This window comes from Ictalurus furcatus, chromosome 3, assembly GCF_023375685.1.
Source record: "Ictalurus furcatus strain D&B chromosome 3, Billie_1.0, whole genome shotgun sequence".
Classification (NCBI taxonomy): Eukaryota; Metazoa; Chordata; class Actinopteri; order Siluriformes; family Ictaluridae; genus Ictalurus; species Ictalurus furcatus.
Window position 1 is genome coordinate 8,822,174 of NC_071257.1, and position 21,414 is coordinate 8,843,587.

Sequence of the window (21,414 nt, forward strand, 5' to 3'; positions counted from 1 at the left end):
TGAAACTATGGACTGACTGTGGTTATCTATCGTAAGGACTCTAAACTAACCTACTATAACTCATTCAATATTCCGCGTCATGTGCTGGGAGGCACGCGATATATAGATGCGGAGATAATCAGCGTTGTAATGGCTGATGGCTGAGGGCAATTCAGACACACGTGAAACTACAACCAATGACAGAATGGGGAGGAGACATGACAGAAACATAAACAAATGCACGTGTCGAAATGTCACGATTGTCCACAAGGGAAAAGCAGGTGCCCGCGCACCTGTTCGTGCACGCGCGCTCACATGCTCCACAGCGCGCTGCTTAAAGGGGAACTCATGACAGAACCCCCCCTTCCCCCCCCAAGGGCACTCCTCCTGGAGTGCCATGAAACATCCATCTCCATTGGCGGCCCCGGCCCCCTGGGCAGAATGTCCCAAGCAGAGCCTGGAGACCGCATGGCGTTCTTGGCGAAACAAAAAAGCAGAGCGACGTACACGGCAGAGCAGGGAAGCAGAGCGACGTCCTCAGCTGAACAGGTAGGCAGAGCGACGACCACAGCCGGGCAGACAGGCTGAGCGAAGTCCTTGGCGGAGCATGAAGGCAGAGCGACGTCCTCAGCGGAGCAGGAAAGCAGAGCAACAACCACAGCCGGGCAGACAGGCTGAGCGAAGTCCTTGGCGGAGCATGAAGGCAGAGCGACGTCCTCGGCGGAGCAGGAAAGCAGAGCGACATCCTCGGCAGAGCAGGAAAGCAGAGCGACGTCCTCGGCTGAACAGGGAAACAGAGCGACGACCACAGCCGGGCAGACAGGCTGAGTGAAGTCCTCGGCGGAGCATGAAGGCAGAGCGTGGGTCTCCATGAGGCCAGAGAGGGGAGCGTGGGTCTCCGTGAGGCCCGGGAGAGGAGCGTGGGTCTCCATGCGGCCAGGGAGAGGAGTGTGGGTCTCCGTGCGGCCAGGGAGAGGAGCACGGGTCTCCGTGTGGCCAGGGAGAGAAGCGTGGGTCTCCGTGCGGCCAGGGAGAGGAGCGTAGCTCTCCTCGAAGCAGGGGGGGGAACGATGTTCGCCATGGAGCAGGAAGGCTGAGCGACGACCTCAGCCGAGCAGGGAGGCTGAACGACGACCACAGCCGAACAGGGAGGCTGAGCGACGACCTCAGCTGAACAGGGAGGCTGAACGACGTCCACAGCTGAGCAGGGAGGCTGAGTGACATCCACAGCTGAGCAGGGAGGCTGAGCAACGTCCACAGCTGAGCAGGGAGGCTGAGCGACGTCCACAGCTGAGCAGGGAGGCTGAGCGACGTCCACAGCTGAGCAGGGAGGCTGAGCGACGTCCACAGCTGAGCAGGGAGGCTGAGCGACGTCCACAGCTGAACAGGGAGGCTGAGCGACGACCTCAACTGAACAGGGAGGCTGAGCGACGTCCACAGCTGAACAGGAAGACTGAGCAACGTCCACAGCTGAACAGGAAGGTTGCAGCTTTGGAGTTGAGATCTCCTCATAAACCTCAGGCTGGGGCTCTGAGGTCACCAGGTGAACCCTGGGCATGGGCAGAACTTGGGCGGCTGTGTCGGTAGACTCAAGCGTGAGCAGAACTTGGGCGGCCATTTCGGTAGACTCGGGCGTGAGCAGAACTAGGCCGTGCGTGTCGGCAGACTCGGGTGTGAGCAGAACTTGGCCGTTCGTGTCGGTAGATTTGGGCGTGAGCAGAACTTGGCTGTGTGTGTCGGCAGACTCGGGCATGAGCAGAACCTGGCTGTGCGTGTCGGCAGACTCGGCGTGAGCAGAACCTGGCTGTGCGTGTCGGCAGACTTGGGCGTGAGCAGAACTTGGCTATGCGTGTCAGCAGACTCGGGCTTTGGCAGAACTTGGGTGGTCGTGTCGGTAGTCTTGGGCGTGGGCTGAACTTGGGCGACCGGGTCGGTAGACTTGTGCGTGGACTGAACCTGGGCGACCAGGTCAGTAGACTTGGGCGTAGGCTGAACTTGGGTGACCGGGTCGGTAGACTTGGGCGTAGGCTGAACTTGGGTGACCGGGTCGGTAGACTTGGGCGTGGGCTGAACCTGGGCGACCGGGTCGGTAGACTTGGGCGTGGGCTGAACTTGGGCGACTGGGTCGGTAGACTTGGGCGTGGGCTGAACCTGGGCAACCGGGTCGGTAGACTTGGGCGTGGGCTGATCTTGGGCGACCGGGTCGGTAGACTCGGGCTTGAGCAGAACGTGGGTGACCGGGTCGGTAGACTCGGGCTTGAGCAGAACGTGGTCGGCCGTGTCGTTAGACTTGGGCGTGAGCAGAACTTGGTCGGCCGTATCAGTAGACTTGGGTGTGACATCAGGAACTTGAGACTTGACTTGGACTTCAGAGACTGGAGACTTGACTTGGACTTCAGGGACTTGAGATTTGACTTGGACCTCAGGGACTTGAGACTTGACTTGGACCTCAGGGACTTGACACTTGACTTGGATTTCAGAAACTTGAGACTTGACTTGGATTTCAGAGACTGGAGATTGACTTGGACTTGGACCTCAGGGACTTGAGACTTGACTTGGATTTCAGAGACTTGAGACTTGACTTGGACCTCAGGGACTTGGTTGTCCTTGATGTGTTAACATCAACTTGATGGCTCATCCGCTCATAATGCATGTGGAATGGAAGATCCGCACTGTTCGCCACATTAACTCCCTTCAACAGCTCATCCAAGTTGTAGCTCTGCCCTGGTTCTCCAAACTCCCTCAGAAACAGGTCCGAAAACTGCCTACTGTCCTCCAGTACCCAGGGTCTCATGGCTGCTACTCGCTGTGCCCACTTGCGAGCTGGGCCAAAAAATCGGGACATCATGAACTTAATCCATTGTCTCTCCCTTGGCTTCGGGTCAAACAGGCTTGAGAAGTAACTCTGGCAGTCTATCATAAAATAGTCCGGATAACCAAAGAAGCCATCATACCGATCAGGAAGGTCCATGAAAGTCCATTGCAAGAACTGCATAGAATCCAAGGCGGGGATGATTGGCGTGGACCTCCGGGTTCTGCATCCTCTTCGTTCTCGTGCTGCATCCATGATGGCGGAATATTCTGCCACGTATTGTGACGTAACGGAGATAAGGTAGGATGTAAGCGCAGTGTGAACAGTTTTATTGAGAGTCACACAGGCAGGTAAATCCAGAACGTGATCCAAAAACGTAATCCAGTAACATGCAAAGTTCAGACGATCGGCAAACAGGCATAAACGAGGCAAGGCAGGAATCAAAGTCGTGCTCACGGGATACAGGGTCGATATACCAAACATGAAACATAAACAACAGCGAGGGACTGGTAGCGGAGAAACCAGCGTGAACTTAACAAACGAACCTAAACATGAAACATGACATGAACTATGACTATGAATCTAAACATGAAACATGAAACTATGGACTGACTGTGGTTATCTATCGTAAGGACTCTAAACTAATCTACTATAACTCATTCAATATTCCGCGTCGTGTGCTGGGAGGCGCGCGGTATATATATGCGGAGATAATCAGTCTTGTAATGGCTGACGGCTGAGGGCAATTCAGACACACGTGAAACTACAACCAATGACAGAACAGGGAGGAGACATGACAGAAACATAAACAAATGCACGTGTCGAAATGTCACGATTGTCCACAAGGGAAAAGCAGGTGCTCGCGCACCTGCTTGTGTACGCGCGCTCACATCCTCCACAGCGCGCTGCTTAAAGGGGAACTCGTGACATTTATATATACAGTGAGGGAAAGAAGTATTTGATCCCCTGCTGATTTTGTACGTTTGCCCACTGACAAAGAAATGATCAGTCTATAATTTTAATGGTAGGTTTATTTGAACAGTGAGAGACAGAATAACAACAAGAAAAACGCATGTCAAAAATGTTATAAATTGATTTGCATTTTAATGAGGGAAATAAGTATTTGACTCCCTCTCAATCAGAAAGAATTCTGGCTCCCAGGTGTCTTTTATACAGGTAATGAGCTGAGATTAGGAGCACACTCTTAAAGGGAGTGCTCCTAATCTCAGCTTGTTACCTGTATAAAAGACACCTGTCCACAGAAGCAATCAATCAATCAGATTCCAAACTCTCCACCATGGCCAAGACCAAAGAGCTCTCCAAGGATGTCAGGGACAAGATTGTAGACCTACACAAGTCTGGAATGGGCTACAAGACCATTGCCAAGCAACTTGGTGAGAAGGTGACAACAGTTGGTGCGATTATTCGCAAACGGAAGAGACACAAAAGAACTGTCAATCTCCCTCGACCTGGGGCTCCATGCAAGATCTCACCTCGTGGAGTTGCAATGATCATGAGAACAGTGAGGAATCAGCCCAGAACTACACGGGAGGATCTTGTCAATGATCTCAAGGCAGCTGCGACCATAGTCACCAAGAAAACAATTGGTAACACACTATGCCGTGAAGGACTGAAATCCTGCAGCGCCTGCAAGGTCCCCCTGCTCAAGAAAGCACATATACATGCCCGTCTGAAGTTTGCCAATGAACATCTGAATGATTCAGAGGACAACTGGGTGAAAGTGTTGTGGTCAGATGAGACCAAAATGGAGCTCTTTGGCATCAACTCAACTCGCCGTGTTTGGAGGAGGAGGAATGCTGCCTATGACCCCAACAACACCATCCCCACCGTCAAACATGTAGGTGGAAACATTATGCTTTGGGGGTGTTTTTCTGCTAAGGGGACAGGACAACTTCACCGCATCAAAGGGACAATGGACGGGGCCATGTACCGTCAAATCTTGGGTGAGAACCTCCTTCCCTCAGCCAGGGCATTGAAAATGGGTCGTGGATGAGTATACCAGCATGACAATGACCCAAAACACACGGCCAAGGCAACAAAGGAGTGGCTCAAGAAGAAGCACATTAAGGTCCTGGAGTGGCCTAGCCAGTCTCCAGACCTTAATCCCACAGAAAATCTGTGGAGGGAGCTGAAGGTTCGAGTTGCCAAACGTCAGCCTCGAAACCTTAATGACTTGGAGAAGATCTGCAAAGAGGAGTGGGACAAAATCCCTCCTGAGATGTGTGCAAACCTGGTGGCCAACTACAAGAAACGTCTGACCTCTGTGATTGCCAACAAGGGTTTTGCCACCAAGTACTAAGTCATGTTTTGCAGAGGGGTCAAATACATTTTTCCCTCATTAAAATGCAAATCAATTTATAACATTTTTGACATGCGTTTTTCTGGATTTTTTTGTTGTTATTCTGTCTCTCACTGTTCAAATAAATCTACCATAAAATTATAGAATGATCATTTCTTTGTCAGTGGGCAAACGTACAAAATCAGCAGGGGATCAAATACTTTTTTCCCCTCACTCTTTCTCTCTCTCTCTCTCTCTCTCTCTATATATATATATATATATATATATATATATATATATATATATATATATATATATATATATATATATACACACACATACATACATACAAACACACACACGCACACATGCGTGGGACCCTGTCCCACAACTAGAAATGCGCTAGAACGGTCCATTGCGCAACAGGAACCTCACAGCACATCTCAGCACTCTCAAAGGTGCGTTCAATATCCTCCTGTCCTTCTGAGTTTGTTCTTTCAAGGTAGCCTGGCAAGACCGGTCTTCATGAGAACGCAAGTCCATTCTTAGAATTGAGAAACAGCCCTTCCAGTGCACTGGAACATTCGCTCACTAAAATAATGCTCTCTGTGTTCCTTTACTGGAAATGATGTCATGTTTTCTGAAGCCTCTCCGCTCAAAAAACATTAGGGGCGAACTGTCAGCCAACTTGCAGCTACAAATGTAAAAAAAAAAAAAAAAGTAGCTTGTTATTGATGTTGTAGCTCAAAAATTATTACTTACATTAGCAATTTTTAACTTTATTTGAGATTCTATAAACAGTTTGTTTGACTTAAGTGTTTAATGATTTTTTTAAAATCCACTAGCTTGCCTATGATTCTGCTTGACATATTATGACAGAAATTTGTGTGATTAAGCTAACAAATTTATATGACATATAAGACTTAAATATTTAAGTTTTTAATTTTGAGTGACGTTTTACAATGCAAATATATAGTCATGTCGCCGGAAATTCAATTATCATTGTCTCACTGTATACTGAGCCAGGGTCCTTGCCAGTGCCCTAACTCATGTACTTGATATATTGATTCACTACCTACTGAACTAGGGAGCTGGTTGAGACATACCCAACGTTAATGCTAGTCTATAGATAGGTGCAGACTTAACCAATAAGCAATGTGTTACGCTCCCGCCGGCAGATGTCACTGCCGCGTCGACATGCACGAGCGGCTTTAGAGAGCGCACGTGCACGAGACTGCACTCTTGTATATGGACACGCGCCTTTGTTTGTTTTGGTTCTCCCCCTGTTTAAGCATTGGTTGATGTTCGAGGGTGTGTCTTGATTTACTCCAGCTGTCTGTGTTTAGTTTGATTGTGTTTGCTATTTAAAGCCCTCATGTTACTTGCACTTCGCTCAGTATTATTTGGAGATACGGTTAACTAGCTAACTAAGTCTAAGTACATGTAAGTGTTAGCCACTTCGATGTTAAGCGGTCGATATAATGTCAAAATTTACTATCATATTTTGTTTGGTTTTTATCACCATTAAAGTGCACCTATCCACTCTACCTCAGCACAGCACAGCGATTCAGCATCAGTTGCACTTGTCCACTCTACCTCAGCATAGCACAGCGATTCAGCATCAATTGCACCTGTCCACTCTACCTCAGCACAGCACAACAATTCAGCATCAATTGCACCTGTCCCTGTGTCTTCAGTGAATGGAGACGAGACCAGTCAGACAAGGTTTGCCAGAAAATATGTGGAAATACTTATGTCTTATTGCCTGACAGCTCTCAAGTGTGCCAAACACTAGCTTGCACAGTCAGTCAGTGTGAGGAAAAGTGGATATATGCCGATTTTTTAATTTTTTTTAACCACTTAATGGGTTGAAACTGAAACACTAACATCCTCTCATGCTGAGCAGGAAAACAAGCTGTGCAAATCTCTAAATGAGATGTGAATATGTATAAGTTACATGAATATGATATGAGTAGATTATAATGACAGATTATGTACTTTGCATGGCACTGTAGTAGCTAAACCTATACAGTGATAGCTTAGTTGTGCCTCCCATTGGCTAGCGAAAGCAAACTAGCCTAGTCTTGTGTTAGATATCCAAAAAGATTTAAATTGTATCAGTCTGGTAGTCCTGCAAACAGTGATAACACCCAAGGCAAGTTTTAGGATAAATACAACTTTTTGTCCAATTTTCAAAATTTTTTAAGCAATTAGCCCTCACATGCAAGAAAAAAAGCATGCAAACGGTCTATTTAGAAGTACATTTTATAAAGGTTTTTTGATGGAGAAGAATCTGGGCTCAGATGATTAACAGTTCAGCTAATGCTGTTTTCAGTAAAGAGAATGAGAATCATCGAGAACACATAAAAGGAAAGGTCTCAGTACTGTGCATTAAACGAAAACCAGATGAAAGTGATAATGCAATGCACCTAAACATTACGCCTTTACTCTCTAAAACTAGTGTACTCTGGGGTGTGTGTGTGTGTGTGTGTGTGTGTGTGTGTGTGTGTGTGTGTGTGTTATCGTTTCTGCAGTACCAGCTCATTCACAGGGACTTGTACGGCAGACTCTCCTTGTAATGTTATAAGATTTATAATTAGAACAGCCAGTCAATTTTAGTTACCAATAAAGCTGAAATTATTTTTTGCTCCTTAACTTTTGAATCAAACTATTGGGTGTTGGTCTTTGTTTATGTTTAATTTTTCTTTAATTGTCTCTTCTCGTAAGTATGATCATCAAGACTTATTTAAAATCTGCTCAACATTAGCAGTTTCTATCATTTCGTGCCAAAATCCAGCTAGAAAGTAATTTTAAAAAAGAGTGCAAATAATCATATAGAACTTTATTCTTACAGCTTATTTACAATATTTACAAATTACAAAGCTAAAATTACAAGATACACTACACAATGTGGTGAAAAGTTTGTGGACACCTGACCATCATACCTACTGTATATGTGGGCTTTCCCCAAACTTTTGCCACAAAGTTGGAAGTACACAATAGTATAGGATGTCTTTGCATGCTGTAGCATTACAGTTTCCCTTCAAAGGAATTAAGGGACTTAGCCCCCTAGTTCGAGATTTCAGTTATGTTCATGTTGGTTATAAGGTTCTGCCCCTCTGAGAGGTCTACCAATCATCATAAGGAGAATTATGCATCCAGATCAAACAAATAGTGCACTGTCTAATAAAAGTTGCAATATGTTTTCTATGCATAAACCCACCCACTTCCACTCCCATTCACTCCCAGAGATGTACAAAATGAATAAAAAATTTGTTTCCCTTTATGTAATTGTTTTATAGTGGAAATATTAAAAATAAGACAACTGACCTGTTGTCTGTTGTTGGGTGTGTAGGGTAGGAGAGTGGACACATGAAACATTAGTTCATAGTCCTTGTAAGTAGTGTAGAGTGAGTAGGTTCCTGTAGAGTCCGCTGTAACAAAGAAAGACCCATGAGCCACAGACAGGCAGACAAGGCACAACACAAATATGACTGGTCCTAACAATAATTTCAGATTCCATGACAGACAGTTATGTAGAACAAGGCAAAAAAGACTGCTCTGTAGCCACTGATGACATCCAATCATTTATAGAGAGAGGTTGAAATACAGGGACAGTGAAAAAAGTCTTGTTGGTGTCTTTAATTATAGAGAACAAGTAAAAAAAAAATAAATATATATATATATATATATATATATATATATATATATATATATATATAATACTACTTAGCAAACTATGATGAAAGAAAGCAAAAACAGGTGCCATTATTTCACCTTTCTCCATGCACCAATATGTTTAAAAACAGAGATGATCCATTTACAGCCATGTATAAACTTACAGGAAGTGGCAAGAAGGTTTTGGGCTAAGTGGAATTCGCAATGCAATCAAACTATGCATATTGTAGCTGTACACCACTAGCAAATAACATAAATGCATATAAAATGTATGTATGTCTGTACACACACACACACACACATATATATATATATATATATATATATATATACATACATACACACACACACACACGTGTGTGTGTGTGTGTGTGTGTGTGTGTGTTCGTGTGTGTGTGTTTGGACAAGCAAGCATTTTATCATCTTTGAAAGAGTACCTATTAATAAAGTTGACATACCTGAACAAACCCAAAAGGACAATTAGCTTTTTCCATCATTTATTCAACAGAAATATCAATAGATGTGATATTCCTCTGTGGAAAAAGTAAGTACACTCTTGGCCTCATAATCTAGTATTGCAACCTTTAGCAGAAATAACTTCTTGTCGGCATTTTGCATAATTGTCCACCAGGCTTGCTGGAATTTCTGACCACTCTTCCATGCAATATTCTTTCAGTTGCAAGATGTTTGAGGGTTTTCTTGCATGTACTGCCTGTTTCAAATCCCCCCAAAACATTACAATGGGATTCAAATCCGGGCTTTAACTAGGCCATTCCATAACCCTCCATTTCTTCTTTTTGAGCCATTCCTTAGGAATGCTTAGGATCATTATCCTGTTGAAAGGTCCACTTTTGGACAGATGGCCTCGCATTATCTTCAAGCACTCTTTGATATGATGCAGAATAGTTGAATCAATGAATGCAAGCTGTCCAGTCCCTGAGGCAGCGAAGCAACACCAAACCATAACATTTCCACTACCATGCAGTTGGTATAAGGTGCTTCGCCTGAAAATCTGTCTTTGGTCTACGTCAAACATGTCTGCTGTTACTTTGCCCAAACACCTCTATTTTATAGATTAATCTGTCCAGAGCACATTATTCCAAAAGGCCTGGTCTTTGCCTATATGCTCTTTGGTAAACGGTAAGCTTTCTTTAATGTTCTTTCTAGACAGCAAAGGCTTTTTCCTGGCATGCCACACATGCAGGTCAAATTTGTGCAATCTCTTTCTGAATGTAGAAGCATTCACTTTGACACCAACAGCTGCAAGACTTACTAACAGATCCTGTGATGAAATTTTGTCTGTCTGCTCTGGGGCTGAATTTGCTGGAATGGCCAGTCCTGGACAAATTGGCAGTCATGAAAACTACCACTTGTAGATTATTTTCCTTACAGTGGAACGATGTATTTCAAATAATTTAGAGATCTTTTTAAATCCCTTACCAAACTCATAGGCATCCACAGCCTTTTTTTTTCGGAAGGCCATACAGAACTCTTTACAACCCCAATTCCAAAAAAGTTGGAACACTGTGTAAAATGTAAATAAATCAACAAAAAGCTGGAAAAGTAAGTGTTACTAAAAAGAAACAGCTGGAGGAACATTTTGCAACTAATTAGGTTAATTGGCAACAGGTCAATAACATGATTGGGTATGAAAAGAGTATCAGAGTGGTAGAGTCTCTCAGAAGTAAAGATGGGATGGAATGTGGATGGAAGCATATTTTGCTCTAAAACCTGTATATACCTTTCAGCATTGATGGTTCAAGCTGCCCATTCCACAGGCACTAATGCACCCCAATACCATCAAAGATGCAGGCTTTTGAGCTGAGCACTGATAAAAAGCCATATGGACCCTCTCCTCTTTAGTCCTCTTTAGTTTAGAGGACATGGTTTCCAAAAAGAATTTCAAATTTCGATTCGTTTGACCAGAGAACAGTTTTCCACTTTGCCTCAGTCCATTTTAAATGAGATTTGGCCCAAATAAGACAGCAGTTTTTCTGGATCATGTTCACATATGGCTTCTTATTGTATGATAGAGCTTTAACCAGCATGTGTGGATGGCACGGTGATCTGTGTCCACGGACAATGAGTTCTGGAGGTGTTTGAGCCCATGCAGTGATTTCCATTAAAGAATCATGCCTGTTTTTAATGCATGATCATGGGCAAGCACTATTGATTTTCACCCTTCTGCAGAGATTTCTCCAGACTCCCGGAATCTTTTGATGATATTATGTACTGTAGATAATGAGATATTCATAGTCTTCGCAATTTTACGTTGAGCAGCATTATTCTGAAATTGTTCCACAAATTGTAGATGCAGTTTTTTGTAGACTGGTGAACCTCTGCCCATCTTTACTTCTGAAAGACTCTGCCTCTCTAAAATACTATTTTTATACCCAATCATGTTACTGACCTGTTGCCAATTAACCTCCACCTGTTTCTTTTTAGTAACACTTACTCTTCGAGCCTTTTGTTGCCCCATCACAACTTTTTTGAGATGAGTTGCAGACATCAAATTCAAAATTACCTTATTTTTTTCTTAAAATTGTACACTTACTCAGTTTAAACATTTGATATGTTTTTAGGGGTTTATAATCACTGCATGATGAAATGTTTGCTTGTCCAAATATGTCAAAAAAGCCTACAATTTCCATGGGGTGTACTTATTTTTTCACATGACTTATATATACATAAAATGCTTTGTGTGCATACTCTTATTATCTAGCTGTGCCTTGTACTTATTGAAGCCCTTTAGTCGCACTCTCTGTCCAAGCAGGTCCAGGAATTCCTCCAGTGCAGGTCCACCATTCTCATTATTGTACATTTCTTCCTCTGTGCTCTGACCTGCCTTACAGTACAACACACCCACCTTGTGCTGGAAACTTAGCTGAAAAACAGACAGGCAGACATGCATTTTGGAAACATGATTAGTCAATATTTTGTAATATTACAGTAAAAAAAAACTACATCTACATCTAGTTAAGTTGTAGTATATTCAGAATTTCTCATTGAGGCCCATTTGTCATTTTTTCATATAATTTTCAATACTGATTGACTATTGCAGAACCACTGCAAAGTATAAGAATAAATAAATACATAAATAAATAAATAAACAAATAAATAGATAAATGGGCCAGTTCAACCCATTTGCCAGTCCAATTATTTGTAAAGTGTTAGACCTGACTCTTTGTAGGCCTATTTAATCTTTATTTAGTAACAAATTTCTGCCTTTTCCTCTTTCAGTGAAGAACTAAAAGTGCAGATTCTTACCATTTCTGCCCTAAAATTTCCACTGGCATCCCTAATAAATATAGTTATTTGGTGTTAACGACTATATATACTTACTTAATGATAGCTCAAACATAGTGATAGATTTTATTTCACTTTAACAAACTCAAAACAATCTCCATTTACCTTAACAGAAAGTGAATGCACCATGTCATTACATCTTTAAGGCCAGAAAACTGAGTCAAAACAAGGGCACCTGCCACATATATTACTAATGTGAGATGAGGGGAAGGGGGTAGGGCTTCCATGGGGTGACGGTTAATATCGGAGAGTTCAATTCCTGCAATAGTGGGGCACACCCCATAGATTAATGGAGGTAATGGAGGCACAGACAGAAACAAATGCAGGTATGGCAGTTTAATACAACAACAACAAGAAATCCAAAGGATAAGGCAGAAAACAATAATCATGTACAGGCAGAGGTCAGGCAAACAGCACAAACAGGCAAGACAAAGAGACAAACGTAAATGTAAACGTAAAAAAAACCCAGAATAAACAGACACGATATAAGGCTTGGTTAACGACAGAGACAAGGCAACTGAACATATACTTCACAAGGACTTAGTGTTTGAACCATCTCTTTTATGTGTGGTGTGATTGTGAGTGTAACTGGGAACAGATGTCTCCAATTAGAACTCCAGAGAAGGTGAACATGTGTGTGTGGGAAGTGTAGTTCTCTTTGGCCATGTTTGTATTTAGTGGTGCAATTACATCAGACACTAAAAAACATGATTCGCAACTTCATTCAGTAGGATGCGTGAAATTGGGTTAAATGGTTCAAACCCCTGTTATTTGCACTACAAGAGGTCCTGAAATTCTCCACAGGGTTTTCCCCATTCAAATTATTGTACGGACACAAGCCTTGTGCCATCTTAGATGTCATTAGAGAAAATTTGGAAGAGGGACCTTCTAACAGTAGAAATGATATTCAGTACATTCTGGACCTAAAAGCAAAACTCCATACCGTAACCCTCCGGGCCTTGAGGGTGTTTGGGGGCCCTGTAGAAATTTTGACATGCCTTGATATTTGTGTTTTTTTCAGTTGCTTATAAACATATTAATGGCTAAAGTCTGTATTACACTGTATTCAGCACAAACAGGGCTACAATAAAATGTGAGCAGCATGTATGTACATGTTTGTATTTTTGAGAAAATTATGTTTCTGCGTGGTTTTTGAAAAAACTAAAATTTTAACGTCACTGAAACAAGGCCATATAACACATACTAAACATTTGTTCATAAGACATTGACCTTTTAGCCTAGATCTGGATCTGTAGCCTAGAGATTTTGCTACACAATGATGTGAAAACCATCCTGATCACTCATTCATACAAAACAATATAGTCATTTAACTTTTGTAAGATACTTTTAGTGTCAGAAAGGCTGTATGCGAGGAGGCGTGAATCATCATGAATATTGATGTGATTCACACCTGAGGAGACAAAGACCCCTCCTCTGGGCCTATCAATGAAGAATGTGAATGTGGGAACTAGAAGAATGAATGTGAGGAGACTTAATGATTGAATGTATTGTTTGTAGCTTATTTCACAAAATGAAGTTTATGTTCAAAAAAGTAATCTGACTACACATTTTTTTTACAAAAAGACTTTACTTAAAAACTTTAGACCTACACTACCGTTCAAAAGTTTTAGATTAGTAATATTTTTAAATGTTTTTAAAAGAAGTCTCTTCTGCTCACTAAGACTATGTAACGTTACCTTGCGAGGAAATTAGCGCGGGCAGAGCAGTGTAGTTCTCATCGGCGCTGCAGCCGTGAGTTCGCCATGGCGTAACAGAGCCCCCCCCAAAGGGCTCACTTCGGGAGCCGAGCTCCTCAGAGGTCTTCCTCTCCTCTGGGGTCCCGGTCACTCTGGGTGAGCAACATGAAAGTCCTCGCGCAAGTGTGCGTCCAGAATGTCCCGGGATGGGATCCAGCACTGCTCCTCTGGGCCGTAACCCTCCCAGTCTACCAGATACTCGAGTCCTCCTCTTCTACGTCTGGACTGCAAGATCTCGTGGACACGGTAGGCTGGGTGGCCCTCAATCTCTAGTGGTTCCGGTGGAGAGTCCTCCAGAACCGCTGTGGCCAAGGGACCTGGTGTCACCGGCTTGAGGAGAGAGACATGGAATGACGTGGCGATGCGGCTGTGCTTGGGTAGGGCCAGGCGGTACGTGACCTCATTAATCTGCTTCAGGATCCGGAAGGGGCCGATATACTTGGGTCTCAGTTTCCTACTCGGGAGTGGCGACTTCAGGTCTCTCGTGGAAAGCCACACCCTGTCCCCAGGTTGATAGTCGGGGTGACTCCCGCGGCACCTGTCCACCTTTTGTTTGGCGATGCGGGAGGCCTGCACCAACTGTTGATGGGCGCATTCCCAGACCTGTTCACTCTGGCGGAACCACTCATCTACTGCTGGTGAGTCAGTGGGGGAGGCGTTCCAGGGAAACAAAGGCGGCTGATAACCCAAGACACACTGGAAAGGGGTGAGCTGGGTGGCGGAATGTTGTAGGGAGTTTTGTGCATATTCCACCCACGGGAGGAAGTGACTCCAGTCCTCCGGTTTGGTGGCACAAAATGTTCAGAGGAATCGTATGACTTCTTGATTCGCCCGTTCTGCCTGTCTGTTGGCCTGGGGGTGATAACCGGACGTGAGGTTAACGATGACTCCCATCTTCTCCATAAAACTGGCCCACACTCGAGACGTGAATTGCGGCCCCTTGTCGCTCACGATCTCCTCTGGGATGCCGAAGTAGTGGAAAACATGTTGGAACAGTAATTCGGCTGTGGCAAAGGCCGATGGAAGCGCCGGCAGTGGAATCAGGTGTAGCGATTTGGAAAACCGATCCACGACCACCAGTATCACCGTGTTACCTCGAGACTCCGGCAGATCTGTGATGAAGTCCAGAGCCAGATGCAACCATGGGCGTACGGGTATGGGAAGCGGTACCAACTTTCTGGCTGTTAGGGCATGCGGCACCTTCGACTGAGCACAGGTGGAACATGAGGACACGACGTGCTGCACCTCCCTGGACATGTGGGGCCACCAGTATTTCTCGGCCAGCATTTGGTAAGTGCGACGAGCTCCCAGATGCCCCGTCGCAAGTGTCGTGTGGGCCCAGGTGACAAGTTCCAAATGGTAGCGCGTGGGCACGAATTGTCTCCCAGGAGGACAGGCTGTCGGAACTCATGATCTGGGGAAGCGAGCAAAGGCTTGATCTAGAACCCACTCTATGCTGCCAATAATACTGGAGGGGGGCACGATATACTCATCGTGGTTTGCTCGACGTTCAGGAGAGTGGATTCGGGACAGAGCATCGGCCTTCGAGTTCTTTGTTCCCGGCCTGTATGACAGAGTGAACTGGAACCGGGAAAAGAACAGAGACCAGCATGCTTGGCGGGGCGTGAGCTGCTTGGCGGTTCTCAGGTACTCAAAATTTTTATGGTCAGTGTAAATCATGAACGGATGGTCGGCCACCTCCAACCAGTGTCTCCACTCCTCTAGGGCCAACTTGATGGCCAGGAGTTCACGGTTCCCCACATCATAATTTCGTTCAGTGGGCGACAATTTTCGTGAGAAGAAGGCCACGGGGTGCAACTTGGGTCTGTCCCCGAACCGCTGAGACAGTATGGCCCCCACTCCCATCTCAGACACATCAACCTCCACGACGAACGGTCGTGAGGGATCCGGGTGTCAGAGAATGGGGGCTGTAGTGAATGGCCGCTTAAGCTTATCAACAGACCCCTGGGCGTTGGGGTCCCAATGGAGTTGCCGAGGCTTACCCCGCAGGAGGGACGTCAGGGGTTGTGCTATTTTACTGAAGTCCCGGATGAATCGCCGATAACAGTTCGCGAAGCCAAGGAAACGTTGCAATTCCTTGATGGTTCGGGGAGTGGGCCACTCCACCACCGCCTGAACCTTGCGTTTGTCCATGGCGACCCCTTCCGGACTAATGACATGCCCCAAGAAAGAGATGGTGCACTGTTGGAACTCTCACTTCTCAGCCTTCACATATAGCTGATACTGCAGCAGGCGGTGCAACACCTGTCGGACATGCCTGGTATGTTCTTCATAGGATGTCGAATACACTAGGACAGGGGTGTCCAATCTTATCCAGAAAGGGCCGGTGTGGGTGCAGGTTTTCATTCCAACCAAGCAGGAGCCACACCTGAGTCTATTGAAAGCCAAGATCAACTGATTAAACAGGTGGAATCAGGTGTGGCTCCTGCTTGGTTGGAATGAAAACCTGCACCCACACCGGCCCTTTCCGGATAAGATTGGACACCCCTGCACTAGGATGTCATCGATGTAGGCGATGATGCACCGCCCCAGCATGTCCCTCAGGATGTCATTGATCAGGTTCTGGAAAACTGAGGGAGCGTTAGCGAGCCCATATGGCATGACCAGGTACTTGTAGTGCCCTAAGGTGGTGCTAAAGGCCATCTTCCACTCATCACCCTCCCTGATGCGGATCAGGCTGTAAGCACTGCTTAAGTCTAATTTCATGAAAAAGGTCGCGGACCTTAGCTCTTCCAGGGCTGCGGCTACTAGAGGCAGGGGATAACGGTACTTCACTGTCACCTGGTTGAGACCCCGATAAGACCCCCTCCGTTCTTCTCTACAAAAAAGAACCCAGCGGACGCGGGAGACGTGGACGGCCGAATATACCCCTGTTGGAGAGCCTCCTGAATGTATTCCTCCATGGCCCAATGTTCAGCTTGGGAGAGTGGGTACACTCGGCCCCGCGGTGGGCTAGCTCAGGGGAGGAGGTCTATGGCGCAGTCGTAGGGCCTGTGTGGTGGTAAGCCGCTCGCCCTTTCCTTGCTAAACACCTCACTGAGGTCATGATATTCTGGCAGGACGGTGACAGGGACATGAGACAGGGACATGAGATGCGCAGGAAAGTGAATGAATATGATGATGAAAGTTGATGCTTTTTGAGGCATTGTTGGGGGCATTTACCATTTTGCATAGATCGCCTTGGCACATTTCCGTATGAATAGTGCGCTCTGTGAGTGGGTGTTATCACATTAACAATAATTAGCTGAGCCAAAAGAAACTGTGCATCTCTTTAGTTCCATACAGATTAAATTGCAGGATAATATTTGTTTTAAATGTGAGTTGTTTTATTTAAAGGTAGACGTGTTTGTTGGGCGCTAAGAGTTAAGTAACTTAACACAGGAGAATTTGCAGCAGGGCCAACAATGACAGTCCTGACTCTATGGCAGAGTACGTGACTTTAAAAATGTCTATATTTCTAAATAACCTGAAACATCATCAAATTTTCACACCAGTCTTAAAAGTAGATAAAGAGAACCCTATTAAACAAATGAGGCAAAAATATTATGCTTGGTCTTATCTGACCAAGCCTCCTGGTTTGTACACATGATCTGTAGTAAACTACAGACAGGCAGCAATGTTCTTTTTGGAGAGCAGTGGCTTTCACCATGCAACCCTGCCATGCACACCACTGTACAAATGGAGGGTAAAAATGGTGTTGAATTTCCTTCATTTGTACACAATCTGTCTGATTGTGGATTGGTAGAGTCCAAACTCTTTACAGATGGTTTTGTAACCTTTTCCAGGATGATGAGCATCAACAACTCTCTTTCTGAGGTCCTCAGAAATCTCCTTTGTTCATGTCATGATACACTTTGTATCAGACTTTGATAGATTCCTGTTCTTTAAATAAAACAGGGTGCTGACTCACACCTGACTGTCAGCCCATTGATTGAAAACACCTGACTCAAATTTTACCTTCAAAGTAACTGCTGATACTAGAGGTTCACATACTTTTGCCTCTAACAGATATGTAATAGTAGCTCATTTTCCTCAATAAATAAATTACAAGTATAATATTTTTGTATCATTTGGTTAATTGGGTTCTCTTTGTCTATTTTTAGGACTTGTGTAAAAATCTGATAACGCTTTAGGTCATATTTATGCAGATATCTAGAAAATTCTAAAGGGCTCATAAACATTTAAGCACACCACTGCGTGTGTTTGTGTATGTGTGTATGTATGTATGTGTGTGAGCTATATATATATATATATATATATATATATATATATATATATATATATATATACACACATACATAGAGATAGATAGATAGATAGATAGATAGATATATTTTAATGTGACAACACTGAAGAAATGACACTTTGCTACAATGTAAAGTAGTGAGTGTACAGCTTGTATAACAGTGTAAATTTTCTGTCCCCTCAAAATAACTCAACACACAGCCATTAATGCCTAAACTACTGGCTACAAAAGTGAGTACACCCTTAAGTGAAAATGTCCAAATTGGGCCCAAAGTGTCAATATTTTGTGTGACCACCATTATTTTCCAGCACTGCCTTAACCCTCTTGGGCATGGAGTTCACCAGAGCTTCACAGGGTGCCACTGGAGTCCTCTTCCATTCCTCCATGAGGACATCACGGATGTCGACTCCACCTTCCATTGAGGATGCCCCACAGATGCTCAATAGGGTTTAGGTCTGGAGACATGCTTGGCCAGTCCATCACCTTCACCCTCAGCTTCTTTAGCAAGGCAGTGGTCGTCTTGGAGGCGTGTTTGGGGTCGTTATCATGCTGGAATACTGCCTGCGGCCCAGTCTCCGAAGGGAGGGGATCATGCTCTGCTTCAGTATGTCATAGTACATGTTGGCATTCATAGTTCCCTCAATGAACTGTAGCTCCCCAGTGCCGGCAGCACTCATGCAGCCCCAGACCATGACACTCCCACCACCATGCTTGAGTGTAGGCAAGACACACTTGTCTTTGCCTCACCTGGTTGCCGCCACACATGCTTGACACCATCTGAACCAAATAAGTTTCTCATCAGACCACAGGACATGGTTCCAGTAATCCATGTCCTTAGTATGCTTGAAGTTCATGGCTTCTCATATCATTGCTATGCTGATGAGACCCAGCTCTATTTGTCCTTCCAGCCTGAAAATCCATCCGTCTCTACATGTATCTCTGCTTGCTTGTCGGATATCTCGGTCTGGATGAGGGAACACCACCTTAAGCTCAACCTGGCAAAATCTGAGCTTCTCATCATCCCAGCCTGTCCCTCAATCAACCACAACCTCATGTACAGCTCGGCTCAACCACACTCAAGCCAACCAGGACTGCCAGGAACTTTGGGGTGATTCTCGATGACAGCTTGACCTTTACAGACCACATCTCAACAACTGCACGGTCCTGTAGGTTCATCCTGTACAACATCAAGAAAATGAGACCCTACCCCACAGAACAGGCTACACAGATAATAGTCCAAGCTCTTGTTATCTCAAAACTGGACTACTGCAACTCACTACTCTCGGGCCTCCCGACCAGATCCATCAAACCCCTTCAAATGATTCAGAATGCAGCAGCATGCCTCGTCTTCAACCAGCCCAAGAGAACCCATGTCATACCCCTCTTCATCTCCCTCCACTGGCTTCCTGTAGCCGCCTGCATCAAATTCAAGGCCTTGATGCTCACCTACAAGACCTTGTCTGGAACAGCACCCTCCTACCTCAACTCTCTCCTGAAGGCTTACGTTCCCTCATGCAATCTGCGCTCAAACAACGACCGACACTTAGTAGTACCTACTCAGCGTGGCTCAAGGTTCCTTTCAAGAACATTCAAACTAACTGTTCTTCAGTGGTGGAATGAACTTCCAACCTCAATCCAGACTGCAGAATCTCTCACCATCTTCAAAAAACAGCTAAAGACCCACCTCTTCCATGAACACCTAACCAACCCATAGAAAAAAATAAAATAAAATAAAATAAATTTACTCTGGCACTTACACCTCTACTCTGCGCACTTTGCTTCTTCTGGAATTCAATTAACGGATCTTGTATGGTAGCACTACTTGTATTGTTTTCTGCTTGATATATCACTTTGCTTGTATTTTCTCATTTGTAAGTCGCTTTGGATAAAAGCATCTGCTAAATGAATAAATGTAAATATTACTACAGCAAATAGATTTTTAAACTCCGTTTTAATTGTTTATTTTATTTAAAATTTTAAAAAAGAAAAATAACCAAAATTCACTAACATTTTGACTGTAGGAGTTACACTTGAGAATTGTCCAAAAGGCAGTCTGAAGATTGACTGGTTGAATTTATTTATTTCTTTTAATATTATTTGAAAATCACGGATGAAAAAAAAATGTTTTTACACATACATTTTTCAACTTAATTTTTTTAGATTCAGTGTTGCAGATGCAAGCAGTGGTATCATGTGAAGTGTCTGGGCCTGACTTTTGAGAAGATTAAAGACAAAATGTAATTGCAATTTTTGCATTTTTTTTAAATATATTCCAAATAGTAATACTTAAATATAAGAGAAAATAGGAGCAGGTAAAAATAATAATAATAATAACAATAATAATAATAATAATAATAATAATAATAATAAGGAAGCAGGTAATAATTATTTCTTTTAGGTGTGGGATGAGATTTTTTCTATAACATTAATGTAGTCTGGCATCTACAGCTGTGGATTTACATTCTTTAAGAATCTATTTTGAAACTGCATCATTTTTCCTTTCTTTTTTCATTTTACTGCCACAAAAGTAAAAAAACAAACAAACACCTGGTTAGCAGTTAGTCTTATGATTGTCAACTGATTTTTGCAACAAGTTCAACAAAATGAAAATCCATGGAATACATTTGGTTTCAGGGTAAATATGTGTAATTAAAATATACATACATACATACATGCATACATACATACATGTTCACACACATTCATACACACACACACACACACACACACACATATACATACATATATATATATATATATATATATATATATATTACATTCTATTCATTCTTTGTAAATTGGGTAATTTTTTTTCATTTACTTATCGTTTCAAAACCTTTTGACATAACTGTTAAGATTAGATTGTAAGGTAGTGCATTTGGTTTTTAAAATCACAAACATAGGCTGTATCATAGTGTATTTGATTTTACAGGTTTTATTTAAAGGTTTTATTTAAAACATTAAAATGCATTTTTTTAACTGAAGCAAAAAATTATTTAATTTATTAAAAGTTATTTAAAAAGTTAATAATTTTTCCCTTTAAAAAAATTAAAATAAAAACTCAGTTTTTCTATTTACTGTAATTGGTAGCAGTAATGAATAGCATCACAGTGTATTTGGTTTTACATGTGTAACTTGTACAGTCAAAATGTTATTGAATTTTAATTATTTTTCTTTATGAAACAAAACTTAAAGCGCACATATTATGCTTTTTAAACATGCCTAATTTTGTTTTAGAGGTCTCATACAATAGATTTACATGCATCCAAGGTCAAAAACACTTTAATTTTCTCATCATTTACATTGCAACATCACC

At 43.5% G+C, this 21,414-nt stretch overlaps 1 protein-coding gene across 3 annotated transcripts in view; it reads right to left on the reverse strand.

The window, feature by feature from the left end:
• The window catches only part of LOC128605325 (signal-induced proliferation-associated 1-like protein 2), a 204,165-nt gene that overhangs the window by 113,756 nt on the left and 68,995 nt on the right, over nt 1-21,414 (reverse strand). For all 3 annotated transcript variants that reach the window (XM_053620635.1, XM_053620634.1, XM_053620633.1), the window contains exons 5-6: nt 11,478-11,652; nt 8,421-8,524 (exon numbers count right to left, since the gene is read on the reverse strand). In XM_053620635.1, the coding sequence (XP_053476610.1) occupies nt 8,421-8,524; nt 11,478-11,652 (279 nt within the window). The remainder of the gene's footprint in view (nt 1-8,420; nt 8,525-11,477; nt 11,653-21,414) is intronic.